This window comes from Hemicordylus capensis, chromosome 1, assembly GCF_027244095.1.
Source record: "Hemicordylus capensis ecotype Gifberg chromosome 1, rHemCap1.1.pri, whole genome shotgun sequence".
NCBI classification, from domain to species: domain Eukaryota; kingdom Metazoa; phylum Chordata; class Lepidosauria; order Squamata; family Cordylidae; genus Hemicordylus; species Hemicordylus capensis.
Genome location: NC_069657.1, coordinates 215,908,878 through 215,921,344, shown reverse-complemented (window position 1 = coordinate 215,921,344; position 12,467 = coordinate 215,908,878). Strand labels below are relative to the sequence as shown.

Genomic DNA, 12,467 nt, shown 5'->3' with positions numbered 1-12,467 from the left:
TTAAACTCCCATCATTCCCAGCCACAATTTATTGTGGAATTTAATAAGAATTCAGTCCTCCTTCAAAAGATATGGTCTTTTATTTTTATAATGCATTCGAATGGAAGAGATGCCAGAACATACCTTTTCTTTGTTGTAGTGCTTGAACATTCTTATACAATGCTCAATGATGAACAGAAGGTAGATCCCACCAAGCGCCACCAGCCCTTTCAGTACAGCATCATACTCGTCTAGAAAGCTTTGAGCCATTGCTCCATGCCCATGGGAATGGCTGTGAAGATGCCGGTGCTCGTGCGCGTGTTCGTGCTGGTGACCTTGGCCCTCATGATGACTGTGGTTGTGGGCCCCTTGTGACTAACATAAGGTAAGAGAAAGACACACATTGGAATTTTCCAAATAAGTCAAAAGTCAAATCTACAACACTATAGTTCTCAACTAGAAAAAAAGGTTACCGATTCTCTCTCTCTCTGGCCTGGTTCAGAAGACATGTGGAACTATCATTTAATCATGGTTTCATGAATCATTCATGAGCCTCAGGCTTGCACCACTACCATCAAAGAGCTTCATAACCTGGCTTGTTCATAGAGTCTAGTTAGAATAGCTGGCATTTGCTGGGTTTGGATGTCATAGCAGATCTCTGTTTGTTCTAAACCAGGAGCAGAAGTTTAAAGCCCTTCTTCCTCTTGTGCACAAAAAAAGGGGGAACCCATGACCCATGAACACTGCTCAGCAATGATTTGTGCAACATTTAAGCTTGACATCCGTTCTGCCCCCTCCCCTCCCAAGCTGCCTTGCTGCATTAGCCTAAGGGTCTATCTTGCTCAGAATCTCATTTCCAACAGTAGCCAGCCAGATGCTTCCAGGAAACACATATTCAGGGCATGAAAAATATCCTACCCCACTTTGCTCTCCCGAAAATGGTATTCAGTGGTATACCATCTCAAAGCCCAGAAGTATTATTTAGCCACCATGAATGTGTCCACACTACACATATGCATGTACAATCACATCAACCCAAGAGAAGGATAGCTACATAAGAAATCCATTCTTATGAACATCTTAAGCAACTTCGTAGTTTAACCCTTATTCCAAGGACTTTTACTGGTAAAGCTGATTTTGTGATATTGCACAGGTGTAGTTACTAGTACATCCTCTTTGCAGAACTTATGAGCTGACCTTAAGTCTAAAAATTGATCTATCAGAACACAGCTTTTAGAACACTGGTTCCCCTGGATCCCACTGAGAAATCACCCCTGGCTCTGCAGTAGCCTTCCAAATATAGAGCACAATTCAGAGCTACCTGCATCAGTGCAAGGTTTGCCATTAATTTATCCCTTCCATCACAAAAATCAGCAGAACTGCCTATCTTGCATCTGGAAGCAACATTACCTTATTTCTAGACCAATCATCTGTTTTAGAAATGCAGACTATAAGCCTAATAGTTTGTACACTTACAGGCAGAGGCATGTTTTACTGTTCTTGACTGAGAATATAGCATGCAGTTGCTTAATACGCAATATTGTACTACTAAGGGGAAAGTTAAAATTAAAATTTTTTGAAACCTTTGGAGATATGCAAACATGATCTGGCCAAGGTTGGGCACTCAATTTCTACTGATTTCAAGTGGAGAAAGCAAAGCCCATGTAAAGCTCTCCAATGAAAGAAATGAGTTTCAAAAGGGCTTACCTTTGAACACAGGATCATGCCTTCTGTTTATAGAACTGACATAACCCATATGTTGACTTGTATGTCATCCAATTGTCTAAATACCTTCTTAATATTCCTTTTAAAAGGATGTGGCAAATAGCGAGACACTGATCTACATACACCTATCCACATGTGCTGCAGCATCCAGAATGTTCAAGGGAAAATCTTCAATCGCTTTGCCTTCCCTAGGCACCTGAGCATTAGAGCAGCCAAGTCAATTGTCCTCTGCCACAATCAATAAAAGCCTCCAGTATGTCTGCAACAACCATCAGCAGTCAGGTCAACCAAGGCCCAAGAGAAGGAATGCCTTTCGCATGAATGTGTGTGCACGCTAGTGCTGAGGGGACTTTCAAAAAGGGGTGGGGGAGACAAGCATGGGGACAGGACAGAACTTACATGTGGCAACAGATGGAGGAGCGCATCTCCACTCATTGTTCCTACAGCAAGAGCAACCAGGAAGGTCAGGAGGAATTTGAAGCACCCTTGGTTAATAATAGGAATCAAGATCACACCTAGCAAGGAGAGCAGGCTAATGGCCGTGATAGAAATGATGCCGCAAATCCAGGCTGTGGAAGTGGAGGGGAAGAAACATAAATCAGAAAGGTTTTTGTTATGAACAGAACATAAGAAGAAGATGGCAGCAGTTGCTCCAAGGATTCCTCCTAACTCATACGAAGGAAACCTGCAATGAAGCAAAACTGATCGACTATCAACATTCTAGACCTGAAAAACATCGTGATCCATCCTGTAATGTAGGAGGGTTTTGTTGGTCTATTTATCTGTATGACCTGATCACACAAGCCACACAAATAGCCTCTTAGGCCAAGTGGAAATCTTGTTATAATCCTTGCATAAATTTAACTCCACCCAAATGGCTACATTAAGGCTAACTATAAACCATAAAGATACAAAACACCAGGTTTCACTACCTACTTCCACCCTGCTAAGAACATCTAGTACCTCAGCCCTGGAAGTTTGGAACCAAAGTCTCCTGACTAGAAGACCATCTGACAACTAGCAGCATTCATCAGTTCCAACTGTGTTTTAACACCTCACAGCATTCTGTCGAACTCATCTGCTCGCAATAACCTCGCAAGAATTGCAGAAAGTGTGGCTCACACACACAGAAATCAACTGCCCTTATATAATAAAGCAAATGGCTATTGCAAGAGTTGCTTCACATGCTCCCCGCCCACCCCGCTGGGATAAAAGGATGAATCTATATTTGTGAAGTTGACGGCAGGTTTATGCTATGCACAGATACATTACAGATAAGAAAGCGGCTGAAGGGGCGGCAAGAGGTAGGAATAGACAAGGTGTGAGATAACAATTATCCCTACAGAGCAGTCCTACCCTCAGTATACCAAACGGAGTGCTCTGTGAGATATGAGGCTGCTGCCAAGAACAGCATCTTCATGACAAGTTCTCCCGCGGCCAGGGAAATGGGCAGCATGAGGAGGCAAGTGACCTTGTACAATAGAGGAAAAGGGGAAAGCCTGGCCTGGTGGAGATTGCTTCTCATGGCAACCCTATTTCCCACATAATGCGTAGTTCTGCTCGAAGTATGTGACAATCTCTAGCCTCCCCATCATTTCCACCACCACAAAAGTCGCTGCCCACATGGCATGCCTGACTGTCCCAACAAGGAAGTGGATGGGACGCCTGCCAAGAGGCAAGTGTGGGGCAAATCCCTGGGCATCTCAGTTGCCAAGATGAGCATGCCACTCTCGTGGGAGTCCTAGGGATCAGAAACCTTGTGAAAGGAGGAAAGCTTGCAAGTTCCATTTCCCAACAAGACTGCACTGAATACCAGGCCTTATTTAGAAACAAGGGGGCTGAGTGAGCACAGCTGATGCCAAGGGCACACAGAGAGGCACAGCTAGCACAAGCCTCAACACAGAACAGCTGATGCAGACGCTCACAAGCGCTATGAGCGAGAACGTGCTGAATTTCCCCATTAGCTCCTACCCAGTTTCTGAGGCCAATCCAGCAGGAGACCATGCCCTAGTTCAGATGTCACTGAGCGCAGCAGCACTCATGGAGACACTGCTGCCAAAAAGGGGTCGGCAGTCCTGCCCCAGCATCGTCACTTGCCCCCTCTGGCCAGCTGCTCGTGGTTCCAGTGCTGTTGCGTGAAGGGGGAAGTGTCATTCCGTGCACATCCCTAGCTCACGGTCCCGTTTGGCGCTCCATTCTGGGAGGGGCAAACCGGTTCAGTGGACTGGCATTCGAGCCGGATCAGAGGGCAGGGGTGGGTGGGTGTGTTTCCTATAAGGGGCAGGGGAAGCGCTGCCTACCTGTCTACCTGCCAGCCCCCGCCCCCCCCCCCCACCGCCAGCAGTCTTGTAAAAAAGCAGGGGTGCTGGTCTGCAGCATGCCTTCCTGCAGCGCCCCAGAAATGGCCAACACTGACCAGGGCTGCAGGGAGCCACGCGCGCCCACTTTTTACGAGAGCTCTGGCGGGATGGGGGCTGGCAGGTAGGCAGCACCTCCTCTGCCCCTTAGAGGAACCTCCCGCCCTCCCGGATGTGCACAAAACCAGTTCCGTGCATATCCCTACCGTGAGCAGGTGGCTGGAGGTGGTGAGTGACAATGCCAGGCGGAACTGCCGACTCCTTTTTGGTGCTGTGTCTGTGAATGCTGCTGCACTCAAGGTCTGAATAAGGTTCATGTGCAATGACAGCCAAGAGGAGAGAGCATCACACTTAAGTTGCAGACAGTGGGAAACCACTGGGGAAGACTACAGAGAAAACCCAGAAATCTTCCTGCATCTACCTACATGGGCAGTGTAGTCTTCTCTACCCACTCAGCTGCAACTCTTCTCCACAGTTCTACTTCCTTATTCATCCCCATCATGTGATGGGCATCATGCCAGCACATTCATAAAGATGACTGTTATTACAGGCTCAGCAACATTCCATTAATTAGAGAAAAACTCAAAAAACAAACACAACCCTTTATGCTTTTAGTTTACATTAAGAGGTCATTCTGTAAGCAGACTGTGCCCAAAACCTAATCTGTTTTGCAAGTGACATGCAGGGTGCTTTCAGACATGCTCCCAGTGTGCCAGGATGTAGACCGCGGGACGGAACAGGAATAATTTTTATCTGTGTTCAAAATGCCAGCTACCGTGAAGTGTACTGAAACTGCCACAAATTTCACTCATTTTGCAAAATTAGGTCACTTAAAACGTCAAAGGTCTTCAAGATTACTTATTCATCAATTCCCTCCCTCATTATCTCAACGGAAAATGCTTCTTTTTAAAAGAAGCGCTCATCTGTGGAATCTTTCTAATTAACTTGGTTCAAAGGCATATGCAGGATGAGAGTTTTGGGGGGAGCTTTTTAAAAAAAAAAAATTAAAAACTCAGTTTCAACATTTTAATTGGCAGAAAATGCTTAGCAGTCTTTTCATAAACTCTCCTGGCAATTAAACTAGGGTCAACTCTCACTAAAACAAGACTACCCTTTGAAACAAACGATTTGCTACCATATGCAGCATACAGAGAATTTGGTTTACAGAATTTCTGAACAAAGTTAATGAGGTAGTAGCTGTGTCACTACGGGATATTTATACACAACAAGTTAACCTTTCTTAATGATGCTGCAGTCATTAAAAATAATTACCACCAGGGCATTGAAAATGATCAACATCTATCAGAACATACTTAATTCGCACTTTATTTCTGACAATGCTAATAAGCACCTGCAAAATGACTACTCAGTATTCACCATTAACAATACTGTATCATATTCAAAATAAGGGGAACTCCTTACTAGGTTTCCCAAGATTATAGCAACTATGCCAACTTTAGAGATAGAGGAGGTTGCATAACCATTTGCAGTTCCATGGGAATCTATGGAAAGCAGTACGAACCAATTCTAGTTTTAAGACTCAACTGATTTCAACAGTAAGTTACTAATTTAAGAAGGCTCCTACAGCTATAGCCTGCTCCAGTATAAAGTAGATGTACTTTCTGCTGAGGTTTGCTTGATACAAAGATTTGTTTTCGAAAGCTTCCAAACCATGAAGCTCACAAGTAGAGAGAACTCTTTGAAGCTTCTGAAACAATACTGAAATCACAAACACAAACACAGTACTGTAGTTAAAAAGCAATGAGTCAATGCTGCCCAACAGATTATAGGAAAGCCAAAACTGCTGATTCCGAACAATTTTAGATACCAATTAGATGTAGGAATGTGCACGAATTGGTTTGGAGGCACTTTTGCAGGCCTCTGAACAGATTCGAATGTCCGGCCGGTTCAAAGGTGTGTGAAAGAGCCCCTGGTGGCGCAGTGGTAAAACTGCCGCCCTGTAACCAGAAGGTTACAAGATCGATCCTGACCAAGGGCTCAAGGCTGACTCAGCCTTCCATCCTTCCGAGGTCGGTAAAATGAGTACCCAGAATGTTGGGGGGCAATATGCTAAATCATTGTAAACCGCTTAGAGAGCTTCCAGCTATAGAGCGGTATATAAATGTAAGTGCTATTGCAATTGAAAGAGGGATATCTTTAAGGGGGAGTGTGCTCTTACCCCTCCTGCCACATTTCCCCCGCCAGCACTGGTCTGGCGGGACGGCAGCGTATCTCCTTGCCACCCTGGTGCCTCCTCAGGCTAGAAGTGCCCAGTGTGCCTGCGCACGTTGTGTGTGCATGGCGCACGTGCCTGAAAGCTATTCCCCGACCTTGGAACTGGCAAGCGCTGGTCCCATGCACACTACTAGTTAGATGTAGTCCCACCTTCATGAGAGTGGTTTTTCTACAAGGAAGCATCACAAACTTGAGGGCCACATCTGATTGACAGAACCACAGGGATGGCGCTAGTCACAGTCTTCCCCATGGAATCAGCAACATGCATTAACTCCAGAAAGGTCAGTGTAAACAGCTGGGACAATAGCTAAATGCAACCTGAGAGTAGACTGACTAAAGCACATTTCCCAAGGGCAAGGAGTGCTCAACTCTTCCCTAAAAGATCCAGATAGGAAAGCAGAAGTTGTTACCTCAGACAAACCCTTCAGCTTGCACAAATATGTATGCATATTGCCTCTACCAAGAGCTGGTACTTATAAAAATGGCTGCTACAGAGATTATGCATTAAATGGTCCCCTGTGGCTGCCGTGTCCACATGGCAAGTGATTGACGTGCAATGGCTTACTACATGCATTGAAGACTAACTGCAATGGAAAACAAAACTGATTTGTGGTGGCAAGAACCAAATCCCTCAAACCTGCATGGTGAGACTCTGCATACAAAATAGTCAGCCATTTGGAGACAGCTGCCACAGGGACCCATTTAAACTGCTGCAGAATCTCAGAAGACTGATGAAAACAAATAGCTTGGACTGTTGACTTGGAGGAGCTCAGCAAACTGGGTATAATCCAGAGGCCTGCACTAGGGGTGTGCATGGAAGTGGGAAGCCTGGTTCGGACAGAATCGGACTTGAACCGAACCAGGCCCAGGTTGGTTCCGTGTGTGTTAAGCTGGGCCCCAGATCGGCTCAAGGCTGAACCAGTTCGGGCTCAGCTTGAAGGGGGGGGGGTTTCTAATGTATTTTTTTAAATTAAAAAACAACTTACAGCCTGGTCCAGCAGTCTACAGGGGTTGTTGCCACAGTGGGGTCACTGAAGGCTCCCCCGCCCCCCCCCCCACCGGCCTACTCCCGGTCTTCTTCGGGCCGGCTTATGGGCCTTTTCGTCCCTCTACTTGCTCACAGCCGCCATTTTGAAGGCCACTGTGCATGTGTACTGGCCATTTGCGTGCCCGGATGTTTACCCAACATCCAATTATTTACTTTGTTTTTTGGCATTTATATGCCACGTTTCAGCAGGCCTCTCAAAGTGGTAAACAATTAGGGTTAAAGATGTTAAATCCTTGTGAACAAGCTAGGCATTCCCATTATCAGTATCAGGTATTTATCAGGTAATAACATACCACATGAATGAGGTTGAAATAAAAACAATATGTTCTCCAGTCTACTTTCTTTGGCACCACCTTTATCATGTTTCTTCTTACCTGGTGCATCTGTTTTATTTGTATTTCCAACTGATGCATTTTTTCCTTTACTAAAGTCTTCAATCAGCAGCTCATCATAATGTTCAATACAGAGTCTCCTGTCAATCTGATATAGCAATGCAGGGCAGAGGTATGTAAACAAACTGGGGGAAACTGGAGAATTGGTATGAAGGCCATAATGCCTCAGCAGCTGTGTGACGTTTAAACACTGAAAACAAGTTAGAAAAAATAAAGCTAAACACATAATAGTAATTCCATTTGAAGTCAGAGTATATATAACATTAAGATTAACATTAGAAGAGATACATTCTAAACAAGCAAAAATAATCCAATGTTCTCACAACTGTAATAGAGTACAAAAAGGCAGTCCAAGGAATACACGAGGCAGCATCCAGACTAGTGAGTCATGATTAAGCACCTCTGAAGTCAATGGGTCAAGTCATTGTCTCATAAGTCTGTGTAGTCAATACTCAGCTTGGTAGACTAATGGTCTGACTCAGTATATGGCAGCTTCCTCTGCTCCTAAGTCTGTCACGACTAACTTAAGTCCCATTAATTTCCAATGGGATTGAGTCATGACTAACAAATCTGGATGCCGCCCACATATTCATTCATTTGATTTCTATACTGCCCTTCCAAAAATGGCTCAGGGCGGTTTACACAGAGAAATAATAAATAAATTAGATGGATCCCTGTCCCCAAAGGGCTCACAATCTAAAAACAAGCCAAATGAGGTTGTTTTGCTTTATTTCCTTGCTGCCTCTATTGAGCATGTTTCACTTAAAAAATAAGGTTAACCTAACAATTCAGAAATTCTTATTAGTAGTATGAATATATTATGTGGGTACCTTATTTCTTGAAGTCCTTCCCAAGGACCAGAAATGTAATTTGGCTCAACTATTCAAGATCTACCTGAAATACTTTCAGGTTGGGGAAAAAACGTTTCTACAAATTGAGAATTTAGTTCAGGATATTTTAACCTTTCAGTCTACCCAGTAAGGGGGCAGAAAGATTATCTCCAGACAGAAAGTAGAACTTCAGGTGAAGGAAGGTGCTCAGAAGATAACTTTAGTTTCCAAATTTAGAGTTCTGCTACATCCACAAATTAAACTATTATGCTGGACCAGTACAATTTGTAGAGAGTACATTGGGTGAAAAAGGGGTACAACCAAGCAGCCTGTCTGCCCCCAAATTGTTCACCATTTGTTATTTGTGGTCTAAATGGGGAGAAGATCCAACTAATTTTTGTACCACTTTCTTGCTCAGTTGCCTACGAGTAATTTTTACCTGTCACAGATTATTAAGGACGCATCTATCTACATATATAATTATCCTGGGTGCACCTTTAGAATGTGCATCCTAGCGCCCAGCTGATTGGCTGGGCGGCGGAGGCACCTGATAGGCTTGAGGCCGGGCTTCACAGCCGCAGGACCCAGCAGCAGCGAGGCGGCGGAGAGGCCATGCCGCGCCACGCCAAATGGCAGGCCCAGACGTGGCGAGGCTGGGCCGTGACAAAAAGAAGAAGAGGCCGGATCTGGCCCACGGTGAGCCAGAGCCGGTGGATCTAGGCCGGGGTGAGGCAAAGCCGCTGGACCCGGATACACTGAGGCGGCAGAGAGGCCAAGCCACGTCAAAAAGGAGGTGAGGCAAGGAGAGAGACTGGGGCAGAGGGCAGGAGAGAGACTGTGGCAGGAGAGGTGGTGGAGGGGGGAACCGCCTGCCCCAAAGAGTGCACAGATGCTCTGTGCTGGGTCAGCTAGTTTATTATTATTAATTCGATTTCTATACCGCCCTTCCAAAAATGGCTCAGGGCGGTTTACACAGAGAAATAACAAACAAATAAGATTGATCCCTGTCCCTAAAGGGCTCACAATCTAAAAAGAAACACAAGATAGACACCAGCAACAGTCACTGGAGGTGCTGTGCTGGGGGTGGATAGGGCCAGTTACTCTCCCCCTGCTAAATAAAGAGAATCACTACGTTAAGAGGTGCCTCTTTGCCAAGTTACAATTCGGTTTTAGGGAAAGTGGATTTTTACTCCCCTAGGCCTCAGCTGTAACAGATTTTATTTGTATCTAGGAGCCAGCCCAAAAGTTTAGAAGACAACACAATGAACAATTGACAAAATAATTGGACTTGGTGATGAATATTGCAGGGTGGGTAGGTAGATACATGGTCTTCCCTTTATCCCCTTTACAAGCAACATAGATAGAAACAGGGCTGCCAGGGACAAGTAAAGATTTTAAGCAATTCTACTTCTGAATATCTGATCTAGGTGCCATTGCTCCCTGGTGCCAAAGCCTTGAGCAATAAGCATGCTTTCTCTCATGCACATACGGTGTTACATTACAGAAGGCATGCAGGATTCATCAAGCTCACACTGACCTGTTCTTGGTGACGCTCTTCGCTATGCTCCTTATGGCGGTGAGAAGGAAATGTGGTACTCTCCTTCGTGCTAATCTGCTGAGGAGGTGCTTCACGCTTGCTGGCATGGTGATACCCATCTCCACTGGCAGGATTTGGCTCTTGATGCCCATGAGTAGCTGCATGGTCATTATCGTGTTCATGAGTTTGTACACGTGAGAGAGAGGCATCATGTACATGGTCATTCTTGTGAACATGATTGTGTTCGTATTGCTCATTGGAATCATGATCTGGAACTGTGTCTAGTGAAGGATCACTGTTTTTCTTTTTCTCTTTCTCTTTCCCTTTCCGTCTCTTATTGTGCTTACGTGGCTTTTTTTCAGGCTGTTCTTGAGTAGTGTTGGTTTCCGTTGAAGGCTCATGACTTGGCTCCCCATGGTCACTGGCACTAATGGAATCATTATGAGAACGGTGAGTACCATTATGGTCTTGGTGGTGGTGCCTGAGATTATTATGGTCATGTCTGTGTCTACCATCACGTTTTAAAGATGACTCCATTACTTCTTTCTCAGGGTCACACTTCTGGCTTTTTTTGGTAGGCCCTTCATTCACAGTCTGGTTTTCTGAACTTGAGTGACTATGGGAATGAGGATGGTTGTGGGAATGAGAATGCTTTCCTTCTTGTACCTCTAACACATCTAAGTGAGAAACATGATCGTGGCCAATATCCTCATGATTTATCTCCACTACTTTTATTTCTCCAAGGCCAAGACTCGTCAGCAATTTCTCCAAACCAAAAAATGAGAGTTTTCCATTTTCACCATAGCGGTCAAAGAGTTTTTCAATGTAGTATTTTTGTACATCTTCAGCCTTACTTGGTGCAGGTTCTGTCCTTCCATTGTGGAGATATGGTACCTCAGAGATCTGATAGTCACTGTGGTTGTGAATGTGACTCTTTTCAGGACCATGGTCATGCCCTTCTTCGTGGCAATGGTTGCATTGATGAAAGACAAATGTCAGCAAACAAATGAGGCAAAATTGTGTGTGCATATGTACCTTCATTTCTGTTTCCTGCAAGAGAAAAAAAGCTTGGCTGTTAGTAGCTATTCTGAGATAAATTTAAGTATCCAGACAAAAACTGATTTCAGAGCCACATGAATGCATAATCCTTAACAGCAAGCCAAGCTTCCCTGACAAACCACTGTCTAAAGCTTACATTGGGAGCTTTCAATGAGCACAGCTGTGTCTTCAGAAACACTACGTAAGGGGTCCTTCAGTGAATGGAAGGCATTTCCAGTGACAGAACTGTACTCTGCAAAAGGTTAGGTTACAGCCCATGATGAGTATGCTCTGTTTTGAAGATCTGCTTGTAACGATCAACCGTCACTGATCCCCTCCAAAAACCAGTCTTGTGGCATCTTAAATGTATTGAAGCATAGGCTTAACCTGAGGTCTAGTCCATGGAAATCTGTACCACAATGTACTTCTGAAACTTTAATAGAAGCAGCTTCTTTGGTATAGCAGACCAATATGGCTATCCCGATGGAACTCGCTGGCCACCTTCGAGTAGATATAAGGAATGACTGAACTGCACATCAGGACTCTTAACCACAGCCTCTAACTGTAGAAAAGCAATCAGTGATTTAAGTTTCTATGTGCTACACTGGCCGGTCACCAATTTTCTTTGATGTCTTATGTACCGAGGTTCAAATAAAAAAACTCTCATTACAAAAAAAGCTTCCCATTTTATTTAATTAAAAGATCCAAAGATCAAAGCATTTCTCAGTAAAAGCAGAAAGTGCAAGTGACTCATAGTTTTTCTACTAAATGCCCATTTCTTAAAACTCTTCACAATTCCAAGTCCCAAGGAAGCATGGTTTCAGTATACTGACCTAGATTTCCGAAAAATCTCTCTCCCCTCTCCAAAAACTGAAAGCACAGGTGTACATACTTACAATCAAGAGCAGGCACTCCAAATCAGAACTTAAACAGAAGGTTCTCAGAGCATTTCATATTCAAAACTCTGGACACCAATTTACCTGCTCCATTTTTATAAACTCAGAATGACGTTCCAGCAACCTCACTGAGGCTACAAGCTGCCAGTATGTAAAAGCTGGATTTTGTTCAAGTAAGGCAGCCAGCACAGTTTACAAAAAGGTTACTGTTCATTTGTAATACTTAATAGAAGTCATTTGTACAGACCCCCAGGACAAGCAGTTAATTATTTAACATATGTCAGCTTTGTTTTCTTAGATACAACATGATTAGAAATAATTCACATAGAACAATAGATACAAAAACATACAGAATCATTTGCATGACCCTAGAAATGAAGGCAGAAGTAAATTCCAGAGAGCTCATGAGGAACAGATGCAGATGCCAACT

At 44.2% G+C, this 12,467-nt stretch overlaps 1 protein-coding gene across 4 annotated transcripts in view; it reads right to left on the bottom strand.

The window, feature by feature from the left end:
* Positions 1 to 12,467, bottom strand: part of SLC39A10 (solute carrier family 39 member 10) — a 97,473-nt gene that overhangs the window by 49,383 nt on the left and 35,623 nt on the right. For all 4 annotated transcript variants that reach the window (XM_053276836.1, XM_053276848.1, XM_053276844.1 and 1 more), the window contains exons 2-5: positions 10,104 to 11,153; positions 7,719 to 7,926; positions 2,104 to 2,273; positions 124 to 354 (exon numbers count right to left, since the gene is read on the bottom strand). In XM_053276836.1, coding sequence (XP_053132811.1) covers positions 124 to 354; positions 2,104 to 2,273; positions 7,719 to 7,926; positions 10,104 to 11,144 — 1,650 coding nt within the window. In that variant the 5' untranslated portion in view covers positions 11,145 to 11,153. The remainder of the gene's footprint in view (positions 1 to 123; positions 355 to 2,103; positions 2,274 to 7,718; positions 7,927 to 10,103; positions 11,154 to 12,467) is intronic.